The sequence below is a fragment of the Sinohyriopsis cumingii genome, chromosome 12 (genome assembly GCF_028554795.1).
Source record: "Sinohyriopsis cumingii isolate HCF-2022 chromosome 12, ASM2855479v2, whole genome shotgun sequence".
Taxonomy (NCBI): Eukaryota; Metazoa; Mollusca; class Bivalvia; order Unionida; family Unionidae; genus Sinohyriopsis; species Sinohyriopsis cumingii.
Window position 1 is genome coordinate 65,347,725 of NC_142972.1, and position 18,080 is coordinate 65,365,804.

General features: G+C 34.3%; 1 protein-coding gene across 1 annotated transcript in view; it reads left to right on the forward strand.

The window, feature by feature from the left end:
* The window catches only part of LOC149786605 (cadherin-related family member 2-like), a 143,199-nt gene that overhangs the window by 79,652 nt on the left and 45,467 nt on the right, over positions 1-18,080 (forward strand). Inside the window, exons 11-16 of the mRNA XM_089977105.1 lie at positions 253-359; positions 927-1,100; positions 7,350-7,481; positions 8,639-8,788; positions 10,017-10,237; positions 12,530-12,596. Coding sequence (XP_089833231.1) covers positions 253-359; positions 927-1,100; positions 7,350-7,481; positions 8,639-8,788; positions 10,017-10,237; positions 12,530-12,596 — 851 coding nt within the window. The remainder of the gene's footprint in view (positions 1-252; positions 360-926; positions 1,101-7,349; positions 7,482-8,638; positions 8,789-10,016; positions 10,238-12,529; positions 12,597-18,080) is intronic.

An 18,080-nucleotide genomic window follows, 5' to 3' on the forward strand; every position in this document is an offset into this window, starting at 1 on the left:
TAATCTGTACCATTTTTCCAACTTCTTTTAAAGTCATTTCTGTGTCAGTTGTAAATAAAAGACAAAAGTAAGAAAATTACACAAGACATAACTTTATTGCAGAGAAATATGGCAATTGTGACGTGCACTTTCAAAAAGACAGATGTAATGGGTTATCTTCGATCGTTGTGAAACAGTGTACTCGAATATTAAATCGCTTGAAAGAAAACAGATATTAAACATTTATTGTGCTATTTTGTGATTTATTTTCAGGTGAAATGAAGAGCAAGTTTAGCATTAACAACATGAGTGGAGAGATTTATGTTCTTCAGGAGTTGGATGCAGACGGAGGAAGAGACCTTTATGTTATAATTCTAAAGGCAAGACTTTTACGTCCATATTTTGTTCTCAATGGTGGGAAACAAAAGAATTATTTCCGATGGTACAAAACATTACATTTATTGTGTGATTTGGACACGTGTATCAACAAAAAAGCCATAAATGTGACATAAAAATAGTCCATGTCATTGAACTTATTAATAACTTTGGAGCAATTAAGTATATTCAACTGTATTTATCTCTAAACATCCAAAGTAGGATAATGACATTGAATCGCCCCAACCTACAACTATAATTATTATACTTCAACATAAATAAATGAGGACAGAGTTCCTAATGTGACATACTAATCTATCTGTTACAATAGTAAAGGAAACCGGGACTATAGTTAATGCTTTCATTCTAAACCGTTTCAAATCTGTAGTTTTAATGTTATAAAATGAACACTAGTTCTTTAAGTGGGAAGTACTTTTTAAACCTTCTAAATCAATTATATATATATATATATATATATATATATATATATATATATATATATATATATATATATATATATATATATATATATATATATATATATAATGTCTGCGTTTGTGCTTTTGTCTTAGGCATCCCAACAGAACAATATCTTTAGAACCGCAACATCCACGTTATCTTTGCATGTCATTGACATAGATGACAATCCACCGATATTTGCACCTAACAACTACAGCTGTAATATCACTGAGCATAGCGCAGACGGACAGGTCATCTGTAGAGTCACAGCTACAGATAAAGATAAGGTAATCATCAATTCAGTTCAAAGACATTTTAGTTGCGTTGCTCTTACAGGAAGGTTGGGCTACAAGATATCTCGACTTAGAACAACTCTATTTCCCCGTAAAGGCTGTATATTCATTGGGTATGGATAAAGGCACAATAATGCTACATTCTGATATTATGGAAAATAGAAAATATGATTCGTGTGTGTGTAAGACAGACATAATGATAGACAGACAGATTTTTACCGTATCAGATTGACGTAATTATAGTGCCTATCTACTCAAGAGAACAGATGTGTCGTAAAGAATTTAGAATGGTTAAACATCAGTTTGAATTACATACAATATGCGTAATATGTTTTCCAGGGACAATTCATAATATTCCCTTGCGTATTTTTTGTAAGATTTTCTGATGCCACCATTGCTATATTTGATAGCTTAGTGATATTTATTTTTCTATTTGTTTCCTATGTTTAACTGGTCAATTTATATTCAGTGGGTTAAATGGAGGGAAAATGCTCGCGTGTAATTTGAGCTATATAATAGTAAAACTATGATCAAATAGAATTATAGTGGTAATGGGGATATTCTTTATTTTTGTTTCTGTTTAAAGGTGAGAAGGTATAGTAGCTTATGAGTTAATGATGATGTATTGTTACCGGTAGGATATAACTTTGGTGGGGAAGTGGAATATGTTTTAATGTAGGGCAATTTGACATTTCTGTGTGTGAATCACCTATTTAGCAGAAACGAGACCGATTGAACTATACATTAAGCTAAAAATTACTGTTCCTCATATGAAATAGTGTTTAATAGTATTTAATGATGTTTAATAGCATTGAATTATTTAAATGAGTGTTTGATATTATTGAACATATGATTGTAAAGGTTGCGTTGACAGCAGCCTTTACGTTCGCTTCTTGGACGAATACATGGGTTTGTTACTTTCAATGGAAATGACAAAAGTTCTTTATGTATTAATTTACTTGTATCCATATATTTTCATGGCTATAACACACACACACACACACACACACACACACACTACTGTGTTTCTATCTTAAAAGTAAAAAGATAAATTGTCTTCCACACCCCATGAGGTAGCCTATAGTCAAACTCAAGAATGTGAAATATGTTTTAGCAGTAGTGGCATAGGAAATTACAGGAAAGAAACAGACTAAACCTTTCGCGTCTATTTCTAAACACGCGGGGGAATACTGCATTACAATGACTGCATACCGTTGTCTCTGAATATGAGAGGATGTACACGTTTATAAAAAACATACACATATTGAACAAATGAAAACACAAGCATTGCATCATTCGTTTTGCAAATGCTATTTACCAGCACTTAGAGTCGGCAAAATGGTGATTTACATCGTGCAAGATTTGGAGATTTATAGAATGAATGCAACTTTCAAGGAAATATTTGCACATGCACATGGATGAAAAATAAGTAAAAGTAAGTATTTTCTACCTTTTCATTTTTTATAGTAAATATATATGACTATGCTCTCTCTCTCTCCTCTTCCTCCTCCTCCTATGCACATGTATACATATATTCAATTCATTGCAGTGGCTCAAAACTGGGGCCCTTGAAAGGGGCCATGAAGAAAATCAAACACCTATAGAACAATTTTAACGAATAAAATAATGTTAAATGAATATGTGTTTATAAATACCATTAACGTAAAGTTAGTCACATTATTAAATTGACTATTATAATTTGACAAATGTTTGAAGGCAACTTTTATGCACAAATATTTTAAATACTGTATGCACTACATGTAGGCCAACATGCTTGCTTGACCGTATCCCTACGCAAAAATCACGCGAATATCTCAGCGTGAGGCATTCCATATAACTGGAGGTTGAAATAAGTGTAAAATGAAAATCTATGCAAGCAAGAAATGACGAAGCATATGATAAAAGAAATGCACTCACTAAAAACATATTACCTGACGGTAGCAGTTAACCAAAACTAATAGCAAATCCTGATGATTGTAACGTCCCCATTCATCCACCCACAATATGACCTATGGGTCATATCTCCTGCCGTCTGTACAGTTAAGATGAGCAACTGTTACTGCAATTGCCATCATTTTATGTACTTAACCTTGGACCCCTCTCAGATTCACTGGGATGTGCCCAGACAAAACAGAACTTGCAATGATTGCACAGTCATCAGAGAGAACAAAAGCATTAAAAACAATCTATCCAGGTCCACATGGACATACAAAGTCAAATTATTAATGAGTATGTCTTAAAAATATACCTTTTTGTATTCATTTGAATGTGGTATGTACATTGCCAGATTACCCATTAAGCATGCTAAGCACGTGCTTAGGGCACCAGCCCAACAGGGGAAACATACACAAATTATAATTATTTGCTGATAATAATATTGAATGAATTATGCATGACCATTTCGATCTGCATGTATGAGTATTTTGGTTTGGAATGATGGCAGCACTGGTATTTTCCAGCCTTTTTTTAGTTTTTGATATTTTTTTTTAAATTTCACATTTAGTAGTGTGGGTGAGTTACTATACTAGTGAAGAGGGCCATTGAAGGCCTTAATCTGACAATTGTTATGTATTATCATTCTCTCTTCCTCAGTATCACACAAATAAGATGTCATAGTAATGGAAATGTCATTATATGGATGACAATTCAAATTATACAAAATTATCATTTGTCATATAAACATTAAAGGAGTCAGATGACTGCTGATGAAAGTAGTGGGCACAGTGTAAAAAAAAAACAATTCGTTTGATTCCTCGTTGTCATATTCACCTTCTGGAATAGATAATGCATCCTTAAGATGACTAGATAGTGATGCTTTCTATGTCAACTTATCATTTACCTATCTTTTGCAGCCAAGAAACCATCGTAAACTAGATACATGGGCGCAATACCCAACAAACCGAGCAAGAATCGTGCAGAAACAATACCATTTTTGATGGAGTCCATAGAATATTTCAGCTTGCATTGGATCCACAACGAATGGATTATATTTTTGGAATGTCGTGACTGACTTTTTACATGTAACAGACCTGGAACATCCATATATGCCTTACCGTTTTAGTGCCCCCCCCCATCTGAAGTTATTAACATTATCTATAAAGAAACAACTCGGATTATTATGTATTAAATATCATAATTCTTGTTTTATATCATATAATTTTGTGTTATCCATTATGCCATGTTACATCTCAAAATATTTTTTATTTCAGAATTGTTTAGGTCTGAATATATTGTATGCTTGATATGTTGCATCGTTAGTGCCAACTCCCATTCCCCATGTTTGTTTCCACAGAAAAAATAAGTAGATGGACATTATTTTAGTATTATTATTAATGCTGTTATTATTATTATTATTAGTCGTAGTAGTAGTACTAGTAGTAGTAGTATTTTTAATAGTAGTAGTAGTAGTATTTTTAATAGTAGCTGTAGTCATATTAGTGGTACTTATATTCAAGCAGGATGTCATTATGTTATTATATTTATGACTTACTGTTGTTATGAGGTTAACATTTAATGAAAATATGTCATTGCAATAAATATACAGCATTTATATAAATATATTGAACAAACTTGTTTTGTTTATTTATTTAACTTTTTGTTTTATTTTTTGCTGGTTAGGGGGTGGGAATAATACCATTATCCTTTTCAAGTAGCAAATCATAAATCAATTCAGTTACTTTAGCTTCCATCCTGACCTTTGGACATGGTTGCCACAGTTTGGAAACAAATGTGTAATTTTTAGTTGCAATAATTACTAGATAAATCATTAATTTAGTAGGCAGGTAAAACTTTAAGTCCGTCCAAAACCAATTTTTCTTGATTTGGAGGAGTGATTAGGAAAATGGGATAAAACATTAAGTCTTAAAAAATTAGCATAAAAACATGTATTAAAACAATTATTCTATATAACTATGGAATAATCACGTCATAACACTGGTTACACCAAAATCATTTTCTAATGCAAATATGTTTGGCCACTCTCCTCTACTTTCCTTTTTGATGAATACCATACCAATAAAAATATTACACTTTATGAACATAAACAAATATGTGCAAATCATTTATAATTAATTTCGGGCGTAGAAGTAATGTAAATAATATTTTCAATTAAAAACTCATACATCAATTCCGTTAATGGGCTTCCATTGTGACTGTGGACATGTTTCCCACTGTTTTGGAAATGGTTTCTAATTTCAGCAATTATTAGAAACATCATTGATGTAGTAAGCAATTTTAAAATTGGCATGTCACTCTAAAGGCGATTTTTCTTCATGTGGACAAGTGCACCGGAAATGTGTTAAAAATTCAGTATGAAAAAAATAAATATAAACAAACTTGTAAGAAAGTTATACTATCTAATTATGAAGAATAACCACTTCACAACACTGGTTCAAATACCATTATTTTCTGATGCACATGTGATTGGCCACCCTTGTATAGTTCAATTTTGATGAATAACATATTGATAAAAAATGTTACTTTGCACGACATAAAAATAAAATGATTTTCAAATGCGCATTATTCTTTTGTTAGTTTTGAAAGCTGAGCAGTATCTAAATTTCTTTCAAACCTGACAGATGTTAATATTATGGATATTAATTCTTAATAGATAACACAAGAATTTATGTACAAAATAGACAGGGAGCGTCGGGTATTCGAACTTGGTGTGACAATATGTCTCAGTAATGCTATACCATTTGCGTTATTGAAGGACACACGATACTAATGATATGGAAAAATGGGAACCAGTCTAGAAATAGGTATATGGGTTTGGCTGACCAGGATTGGTTAATAATAGGCTTGGGTTTGGAACACTCATTACTAAAATTAGCACCTGACTCATTGATGCGAAATTGAAAGCACATGTTTCAAACAGATGCAGGTCCATAAAATTCCACGGCTCATATCCTTTCTCAACACAGAAGCTGACATCCAGACTTCAGCTATACTAATAAATATAGGTTTGATAATGATCACTCAAAAATGTTATGTTATCGACTTTTTGATATCATGGTGTTTGCATAGGTTTACTATGGGAATTGAATTAGTACCGTGAGTCCTGAAGCTTGTATTGGTTAATCTTTATAATCATTCTTCAAAGCAGATTTATATAACTGCAGACGATCCATTGTTGTTTGTCAGTTAATGATTTAGTTTAAAGAAGTAATAGTGTTACTATATGAAAAAGACCCAGTTAATAAAAGTTAATGAAACAATACGCTGGTTGTAACTATTATTTTCATATGGATCTTGACAAATTCATTTAAAGATTAAAATGTACGGAATTACACGGTAATAGTGAGTGCATTAAACGTAGCAAAGTGTGTCGTGATGAAATGAAGAAAACGCCCTGCTATTTATGTATAAAAGAAAAATATATAAGTACTTGTCCCATTATTTACAGGATGCTTTTGCGAACAATTGGCAACGTAGAAATACAATTTCATTTAATGTTTGCTACCAGTAGTCTTATTTTACATGTAGATCCTTGTGCCCCTTCATCGTCTCTTCCTGTTTCCAAGACGATTTAGAAAGAATGAAGAAAACGAGAAATAAACGGATCACATTGCTTTTAAAATATCTGAATAATTATTATTCCCGGAATGTTTTTAAATATAATAATGACAGGAAATAATATAGCGCACTCTAGAAATGCGGGTCTAATCGCTCACGCGTAGCGATATGTAGGCCTACCGTACAACAGGGAAAACAACGACAATTATACACAGACAGCAAAACTCAAGAACTGGTTTTAGTATTTAGTGATTAGCGCAAACGTCTTCGCATAAGTTAGTATGAGAACCCAAAAATTTTGATAAAATATTAATCAAACATTGTAGTTACATTGTTTGAGCAAGCCTGTGCTTTGATTTTATTTGTAGTTTCAGGTTGCTAAAATGTAAGATTTTCTCTTAAATTTCCCATACCAGCCCATCTTCAAAGAACGTGTTTAGATATGCGCCAATGATCACGATGATAAAGATTATTTTCCACTTTGTTCCATACGTTATCCGCAAAGCATAGTGTTGAACTTAAGTCTTCCCAGCATGTTTTTATTCATTGTATACACATATAAAACGTGTTTACGCAAGTAATATTTAAACGTAATAGTATTCACGTAATGACGTTTAATACAATCTTTATCTTGCATCACACAAGCCTGCACCACTTTTACCATATCTTTTGAATTCTTCCTCAGTGTTCTCGTGATATATTCTTGTGGCCACTCATTTTATTTTCAAGGGTGAAAATGGATATTTTACCTACGAATTAGCGAATGAAAATGCTGTAGATATCGATCCAATATCTGGCAACATCCGCGTCAAGGACTCACAGATGTTGGATCGAGAAAAGGAGTCATATTTGTTTTTCCAGGTATTGTTGTAATATTTCAAAACGTTTAATAAAGTTACACACGCGTGTTTATTTGTAAATCTCGAATTCGCTTCAGGTTCAATTTATAAAATTACTACACAAATTAAACATAAATATTCTCAAACGCTTCAGTTAATTGATGAATTATAACTAGTGTTTTCTGAACGATCTTATTTTGCGTATCTGAAATTTGCGCTAACAAAATAAAGATCCATTGAATATTTACAATCTTGGCTTGATTGTAATATATATATATATATATATATATATATATATATATATATATATATATATATATATATATATATATATATATATATATATATATATATATATATATATATATATATTAAAATAGATATATAGATAGATCGATAAATAGATAGATAGATAAATATATTATATATTAAAGCAAAGCAAACACTAACTACTTTAAAGTGAAGCAAATAATGCCTTTTACAGCTACATTTGAACTTTTGAATATAGGCCATGATAAACATAACATTTTACGTTATGATGTAATATGTATTACGTGTCATTTAGCTAAGGTTACAATGTAGATAGATATATCAGAACAAACTTTGTGTTATCTGTTATGACATATGATTTTTCACATTTGACTTATTCGTTAATACGGTCTTGAAAAAAGACCGATAAATTGTACATGTCAATTATTATGTCTGACCAGTCATCATACTAATATGTTATAACTTACCGTTTATTTTATCGAGGACATATAATCTAAGGAGGCTGGATACCGAGGATTTTTCAATGTGTTCTCTAGTGTCTTTTCGTATCTAATCTTTATTTTGTAACGCAGGAGCAATCTGTGATTCCTTCCATTTATGGAATCTTTTCTCTACATTGTACGATCGGATACAATTGAATGCATTCTCTCGTTGATGTTTTTGTATCCAGTTATTTATATTAAAACATTTAGCAACTTTTATGTTTTAAAGACAACCATATGAATAATAAAACAATACAAATTGTGTACTAACTTAAACATCAAACATGTACAAACACACTTTACAACATTGATTTTATTTTCGTATGAAAGGTAAAGAAACAAATTTCAATACTATTCTCATGTAATCATTATAATATATTAATTTTACTATGTACAGATAACAACTTTTTTGTGTCTATTATTATAGGTTCTAGCGAAAGGTTCATATGGGAATAAGACGGATAAAGCTAATGTTACTATCAACTTGATTGACATAAACGATAACAATCCGGTATTCAACCAGTCATCATTTAACTTCAGCGTGCAAAATATTAGTACTGGAGATTATGTCGGAAAGGTAATCATAGTAACAGATTATATTCCAATTATATCAAGACATTTTTACATACACCCACAAGGCTGGTTTGAGAGTTTTACACAGTAATGGACAACCTCTAGCTATGGATGTATTTTGATATAATTTTACCCAAACTAAAATGATGTGATTTCAAGTTCTGTTTGATTTTGATTTTATTGATGCTTCTTAAGGGTATTGTTTCATGGAGCTCTTCACTATATTTTCACGCCTCAAGAAACGAAACGTAAATTAATCCAAAGTAGTCTAGAAAAATGCACATTTTTGTCTATTTATTGTACATTTTGATCGGCGTTGGGAAACATGCAATACTTATATATATATCTACAATCATACTAAGGTAATCAGCAATATTACCACTATATCAGAATGAACTAACCTTCCTGCATACAATTACAAATATATAAGGGGCCCCGGATGGCAGAGTGGCCTAAACCGTTCGCCTATACAGATTAATATCATCTCAGTTCTGTCCACGTTGGTTCGAGTCTCGGGTTCTGCCATTGTGGATGTGTGGCATAGCTTGCTAGTAGCTTTCATTGGGTCGAAAGTACGTACCAGGTTTTTCCTAGGCTTGTTCTCCACCAGAAATACTGGCTGCCATGTATAGTCAATCATGCACTGAAAAATGGCTTTAAAGACAGACACACAACAACAATAAATATATTAATGACTTAAAACTTACTAATTTACAATACGAAATACAGAACAACCAGTAAATAGGACAGGAGAAAGTTAAATATTAATTTCCGACATTAGGCTATTTCAGCATTGTTTACATATGACAATAAAACTGTATTTAATTATGTAAACTCTCATATTTCAGTGGAACAAATGTCCTACATGTACTTGTTGTCCAAAATATTGTCTCCATATTCAGTATCCTGATAATGATGATAAATCTACTATTGATCCTTTTTGTCAAAATATTCTCAAATAAGAAAACTATATATGACCTAAATCTAATTACAATTTCATTGATATAAAACGCCATTGATCGCTGACCATATAGTCGGAAAAGATGTACATGGGTATTATCAATGCGATGAAATGAAGCAACGGGGATGAACTTAGACATACACTAGAACAAGGTCATGAGTTCTGATCCTGCGCAAATACATCACGTGGCGAAACGAGATGTTTTACTACCAATGACTTTAGAAACTTAGCACTATTTAAAAAATAGAAATTAACTTTCTTCTTTCTTCAGATAAGCGCGTTTGACTTGGATTCCGGCGAAAACCAAAAATTGAACTATACTGTGGGCACGTGTTTATCGAACACTGGAATTTGTAGTGGCGAAAGCACGAAATGTCATTTTCCATTTCTAATTGATCCGGGATCCGGAAATATAACCCTGAAGGGATGTACTGCAGGGTGTATATATTCCGCACTTGTTTCAGTGTGTGACTCTCCGCATTATTTCTCGAGGTATGAGTGTTTTGAACTTCCAATGAACAAGAAAATTTATCATTCTAAATCAATATATTCATTTATTAAATTATACATTAGTTACCGTTTGTTATAATTTGCATAGAGGATTAGGCATCTATAATTTGAAAATGTTTTTGGATTATTCGAAATTTAAAATTCTATGTTTGTTTATTATAACCGCTCAAAACTGGCAACCAAAGGTACAAACTAGTTTCTAACTATAGTCTAAATATACCATCCCATTTTTGTACCCTCCTAACGATTTAAATAACGGAAATCTTTAATTGAGATAAAGTGCACAGAACTTACTCAATTTAGTTATTGATTTATAATTTCTAACCTGACTGTGGCAATAGTGGCCCTAACAAATGCATCCTCTATGCCTTTAATGCTTAACAGACATCCTATGCTAATACGGCGCCGTATAGCGTACACTATTGGTGAGTCTATTTTCCTCAGACCAAACTATGACCTAGTGCATTCAATATTCCGTAAATTACCATAATGTTGATAATTTAGAGTTATATATATATGCACTGTTGATATTATAAATTGTACCCCTTGTTAAATCAACGTGAAAGGCAAATTTGTTGTTATCAGTATTTTCCTTTGTTTGATTTGACATTGCAAAGATAAGAAGCAGACAACGCAGTATTTTCCTTATATGCACATACATGTAGTCATACGCACACCCCTTCGCTGAAAATGGACTTATCCATGAACTGGAAATGACAGGCGAGCAGGGGTGTCTTTTACACTAAAATCTTCCTTTTGGCGTGATGGGTGCAGACCATAACCCCCACCGTAAGTACATAATCGTATTTAATGTTATAAATCAATTAAGAACTAAGTTATGTGCATCTTTTATCTCATTTGCGCTTTTCGCTTTTTAAATCGGTAGGTGGCTTGAAACAAAACGGTTTGGTATATTCATACTATAGCCTGAGCCAAAACAAAAACAGAAATACGACATCCAAAAGATACAAGAAAAATTGTTCAGGTTACAAAACTTGACATGACTATTTCTACAGGAATCAAAGCATGACTTTTTTTTTGTTTCAACAAGTGTGCTTCAAGTTAAAGCTGATGCTGATATTTAGTTTATGATGACCTAGAAACATATGAGCCATTTGTCATTTTATGTTAATGTATGTAGCCATAAACGTTATTCTGCATATTTCTTTGTTATAAAAGTAATTATAGCTATTAGGTGACTAATAAGCAAAACGAGAGAATTATTTTTATCTAAATGTGCCTACTGATTTTATTTTTGCGTGGCTGTCTTTTTCTAGTCTTCTTGATTTAAATCGCTTGGTTACAATGTTCTAAGGCAGAGAATCCAGTAAAATTCTTTGGTTTCGGAACTCCAATCCGGGATGTGAACAATTGAAATAAATGTTATATCACTGAAATTGTGTCCAGGATAGTAGAAGTGTTCTGCGACTGAGCTTCTGTGCAGCCTTTTTCCATCCAATCAGATCTGTAAGGGTTGATCCTATTGTGAAGCTTTGCAGTTTACACGACATTGGCGTTATCTTCGCCCTGAATATGATGTCTTTGATGTTTTATGGTCTCCGGTAGGCTACCACTCTGTTTGTTCGGGAAGAATTGATTATTTGAATAACCGAGCCTACGACAAAGAACTGAAAGCCGAGGCAATCCAAAGGGCTAAGTAAACGAACCGTAATGACCTAGTCAAATATGGAGAGAAATAATATGCTTATCGGATACCATGTATCCTCATCTACCATCCAAACAACCCCAAAGTGGGTAAAATCATCAAGAAACACAGGCCCAACTAAAACCATAATCGAATATATGATCGCTTGACTCTTCCAGCCAATCTTATTCTGAGTAGTCGTCACACAACCAAAATTAGAGTGCTATATGGAACTTTCATGAACGTTTGGTTTACTTAATCTAAGTTATCTAAAATGTCTTCATTTTCACATTAAACAGACAATGAACACAAAAACTTTAAAGTTTGACCTTTTAAAATATTGTATGTGCAAACAGTTTTGTCTTCGCTATGTTTTATTGCAAAGCAGTGAGAGTAACATCAGCGTTTTATGAATAAAACGTATCGATTAAAATCTATTTTAAGATAGTGCTACCATCGATTTTTCGGACGTTGTTTTATAATAGTATCACTTTAAGACACTAGTAGAAATTGAAACCGCTACAATGATTATCCCTTCCATTTCTCACATAATGCCCACATTTAGGTCATACAATCATCATATTGATGCTTATGAGTATGTTATTATTATTATTATTATTATTATTTAGATTTTGCTCCACAACCTTGTTAGTTATACGAGTGGAGGACAGTTCGACCCTTCCGATATTCAACAGGGTAAGTTCAGTTCAAGAAAATGCTGCTAATAACTCACAGGTCGCTCAGTTCCCAGTATCTATCACATTGAAAGAAAGATTCCATCAGTGGACACTTTGTGACTCATATATACTTATACACTTCTAAATTATTTAATTTTGCGTAATCGCAACCAAATCCATACACTTGTTTATTGATTGTATGTTAAATCTTCATGTGTTGTTCTTTGTTCGTCTGTTTTTTTTTTCTATTGACCGATTTGTCGTTTGTACAGCTTACATTAAATTCAGCAATTGAATTAATCTATGTTTTCATTGCAGTTATGTTAAGGTAAAAATTGTGATGCCTGCTTTCTAAATACTTCGCACCATTAATGATGTGTCTTTGAATGAAATAATATTCATTGATGAAAGATGCTTTGAATAAACGTTTTATAAAATACTTTTCGATGGGTGACCCATAAATTGGGATATTTTTCCACATACGTTTTACCATTTCCACATCGGTTCAACAGTACCGTTGTTTGATGCATAAGTTCTTATCTTGGGTTTGATTACCCTGGTCGTTTGGGGTTTGTTGCTTGGATTTGACTGGCATTCTTATCACATTCGTGGCTATGCAAATTCAGGAAATGGGAGCGAAGTGCCTTGCTAAAGGACAGAGCGAGGCAACCAACCTGGAATTGCATGGGCTGGCATAGAATCAAAGACCCATCTAATACGAGCCGGATGTTCTGTCAATTGCGACATTGCAGCTCTCGATGGAATTGTATGCAAGTGCTCGTAAGGGTAGGGTGATCAGTACAGAGTGTATATTGATTGGTAACATTTTAATTTAGCGAACAAATGATGTGATGTGATGTGAAATGATTTGGATTTTTAACGTAGCTTTAACAATTTTTAGTCATATCGCTACGATATCTGCAATAAAGATACAGTATCAAGAATTGCTTCGGCAAAAGCACACATTATTGCTCGATGAATGTAATTTGCCAGATTTCTAGCTTCTGCATATTTCGTGGAATTTAGCAATTTAAGAAATTTAAGCATACTCTGCTTTTTCCAAAAATAAGAGTTTATATACTTCTTTCACAACGAGAGATACCGTTGATATTCTAATACAAAGCCATACTCACCTTCCAACACGTTGTAACAAGTACAGATTCAATAGAGTCAAAAAGGGGATTTTGAATGGGCGTACGAAACTAGAAAGAGCTGTACGATGTGACATTACTAATGTTTACCCTTAAGTCAAAGGAAATGTATGCGGCATGTGGCAGTTAAACAATTATAACGCTATTTATTGACGGACTTAGCAATTAAGGATTGGTTTTCCCTGATATACCAGTATGCTGACTATGATTAAACCAAGGCAACACGTGCAAGACCGTAGGATACGAACACCAAGCGGTATGCGAAAGGCAGGAACACTTGTGTTCTTTGGACTTGTAGACGGTCCTCGTCTAGTGAGAACACTTAATCTGGATGAAGCACGGAAACGTTAAATGTACAACACCTGAATCAATCAGCATGCGATCATAATATACAAATGTCAAAAGAAGCAAGATAAATTGCTAAGCGTTCTAATGATTCGTGGATAAACTGCATCAGACTGAGAGACATGTTCTTGAAACTGCAGCACGAATAAGCATCAAAATCCCTCCACGAATCAAGTGGATGGAAATTGAACATATATACGAGGATGAACATAACTGCAGACGCATCGAACCCACTATTGCCGATATATATGTTCATCAACAAGCTTAGGTATTTAAATTACAAAACGGCATGGCAATTATGAAGATTGCCATGTGATTATTCCGAACGCGTACGCGCCAAGTAAAAATGCTAGAAACATTGTATCGAACATTCCTCCAGGAATTGTATCAACGCTACAGCGCTATGACCTCTAAGTGGTTAACGCAGATATTGTTCTTGGTGTGCATTTTACTATGCCGCTTAATAGCAAGTCACCAGCCAATGATGGTTGTCCGTGTGATTTTAAACCGTAATTACACCGATACGATATATGATAAAAGCGACAAAGGCTGTGAAAAGATCATCGCGACGTTGGCAAAATACACGCAATAAGGATTTTTTGATGGACTTTGATAGATGCGTGGAAGATCAACTGCATATTCCGGAGTTAGATAAAAAAGACAAAATATGTTCAGCTGAGGTCGGTAATAACCGTGAAAAATGATAACAATTACTATTTAAAATGGGCGCTCCCATTCGGGGCAGATACTCAGATTATATCGATGTTAATTTGCACACTTTAAAATGCGCTTGCACTATCCACACATGTGAAAAGCAAATTTCCATTCCGAGCTACAATATCATTATATATGTATACAAATCTTTCTCGGTTGTATAACCGACAACGGTAACATAAAATGTATACGGAGACGTTGCCACATTTATTTACAACACAACATTTGATCCACGAGCATGACTTGTGGTGGAATCCAGGAAAAGCCTCAGCGTATAATTGCGCCAGAACTTGACAAGACTTCTAATATTCACCGCAGCTTACCGTAAGGTAAAGGTTCCATGTTATTTACGCCGACTCTAAATGTTTGAATGTTCCCCGCTCCAAAGGTTCCAACACCACCAGCGACGTTCATTCGACGAAAACGCACGGTAGTGAACAAGTTCAATTCTGCTTTTGCTGCTTTGTTACCAGATTCGACTCGGTTGATGTGTTTCTTTCAGTCGAAGTTACTGCGAAATGAATTCGACAACAGCTCTAATGGCCCTCAACATGTGTATAACCAGTGATAACACACGTGAGTTTTCACATGCAAGAACTTGTTGGATATGTCATGATCCCATTTGGACTAATATAAACGTTCACCATCACTCTCACATCCCTGGTTCGCACGAAGAAAATGAACACAGTTTATGCAATCTGCAGTTGTGAATCTACCTTTATAAAATAAGAATCTATGTTGTGCTTCATAACTTTACTGGAATAATGATCACAATATTATGCAATTAGTTGCAGTGGCGGTAGAATATAATGTACCGACAAGTGTTCTCTCCAACATGATGGAACAATTCATGACGCTACCATTGGGACAATTGCAATTTATTGATTCGTTGCAGTTTCTGAGTTCCATCCAGGAAAGAAGAGTAAGCAATCGTCCAATGAATGGTAAAGATCGTTTTATAATCACTCATCTAAACGGCGGTGCCGCTGGATATGGAATAATCTGATTACTCAGTCACAAAGAAATTTATGCCTACAAGTACATAAGCGCCTTGACAAGCTTTGCTGGAACTTTGTTGCCACCGATGGTATTCCATTTGCGCCAAATACTTCCCATATGCAAACAAAGTCTAGACTGGCTTTAATTGTCAAACTTTGCTCTATTATGACGATATATATTTGACAACAAATATATTACCACTCATGGATGTAGTTGATACGTTTCGTGATACAGCCATGCGTGGGTACATGATGAACTGCATGCAATACATGTTGTGACCGGGAATAACCTGGGATGCGCTGCTGATAAATTCATGTGCAGTTTGGACTGCTTACATTGAGCAGAAATGTGTTTAAAGAGGACTCCGTGACGGGATTTCGATAGCATGTCATCGATCGCTATTCACGCGCCAACAACATACGCGTAGACTGATACGATCCTGCGTCCTCCAAAAGTCATATCATGCCATTATTTGCCAAAAATTATAATGGCTGAGCTGTGATGCAATTCATGTCGGTTGCTGGGTTTACAGCGGATCGAATTCACAAAAACTGATATGAGAGCACGATAATAACATCACATTGGGAACATTTATAAAGTTTAATTGTAGTAGTCAGACGAGCACCAAGCATTTCCCAAATCATAAGACTAAGAGAAATTATATAGTCCAAGTAAGAAGTCTGTGGTTGTATGTATGGCTGGGATGCCTATATGTAAATTCTACAGAGTAGTACAGTTTCGCACGAGTACGTGAATAGCACCTTATAAACAAAAGAATACAAACCTGCATGCCAAGGAGACAAACAAATTTACAAATGATTTATTTAAAGTCATGAGCAACATTGTGTTTGGACAAACAAAAGAGAAGCTCCGCAAAATAGTCCGTATTGACCGTGTCTGTGACAGTGTACAAAATAAACATCGCAGCGTTGGAGCTGACCCACGTTTTATTTAGGAAAACATTTTGACGGCAAATTCGTTCTAATTCACATTAATAAAGCCATGATGAGGTTGGCAAAACGAATTTATGTTGGCGTGTCTCCATTGGACTTGTCAAGGCTGCTCTTGCACGGGTAATATTATGGCGAAATAAATGAAATCATTTTACCAGGAGTGTGTCAAAATGTTCTACGTGGACACCGATTAAATTATTATGTATATCGTTAATGGGATCCCTATGCGGATCGGGTATACTTGTAAAAGAATGTGATACAAGTGATTACCCCAAAAATCATTCGCTGCCTATGAACAATGTTGTTAGTAAGCTCAGGAAAGCATGTGTCGGAAACCAATAGATGAGTATGTGGAAATGCGTCACAAAATGCACTCGATCGTGGTCGGACGGCGTAGAGGTAAGAACATGAGAAAGGCGAAAAAAGTTCCCGTGTATTTGTTGAGAAAAATATCAAATACGATGCAGACAGCAAATCTGCTCCGGCCAAAGAAACATCGTATGGGTGTGCATCGTTGCACCAAGGTGAGTTTATTTCCTCTTGACACTAAGCGATTGTTTTTTCCCGACGGAATCGCCACTTATGGGTACATACATAACACGATATTGACTCAACTTACGATTGGTGCGCGAGCGAATTAACATACAATTGGAGTCAGTTCTTTATTTAGAGGAACTATTTGAAACTGCTTTTGTTAAAATGTTCCGCTTGGTGGACGCTTTGCTGGTCTGTAGAAGAAAGTGTATTGCCTTCTAACTCCCCAGATGCATACAAATACTGAATGAAATTGTTTCTGAGTGAGTCTACTACGGACGTTTGTGCAATTGATTAATGGGTAACTCTAATAGTTTTAGGCATACCCGCCTTAGCAAGTTTTAACTAATTAGCGTGTGGGTTTTTATTGATCAGCGCTGCTATTACGGATCAACGCCACGTCACCGACCCTCAAAATCGTTCTTTAATCAAAGGTCTGTCTAAAATTTGAGACCGAGGACTAAGAATCCGAGACTTCATTAACAATTCTTTGCTTATTGATGTCCAAATAATCGTTTCGCAAGTTTACTGTCAAATCGTTCCACAGTGCATTAATAAGTAATGTATGTCGATATGTCCAGCACTAACGTGTTCCTTATATTTTAACAACCCGCGTTTGCCGTGAACGTGCATACATACATAATAGCTTATTTACGACACTCGCCGATTCTTGAGATGTCAACGACTCCGCTTCCTTGTATATGCTAGCAGTATCTACGACCGTAAACGCTTACATATAGAAGAAACGAATTATCAGCCTGGATAAATGTCGTTAGGTGTCCTCAAATCAAACCATCCATTGCAAAT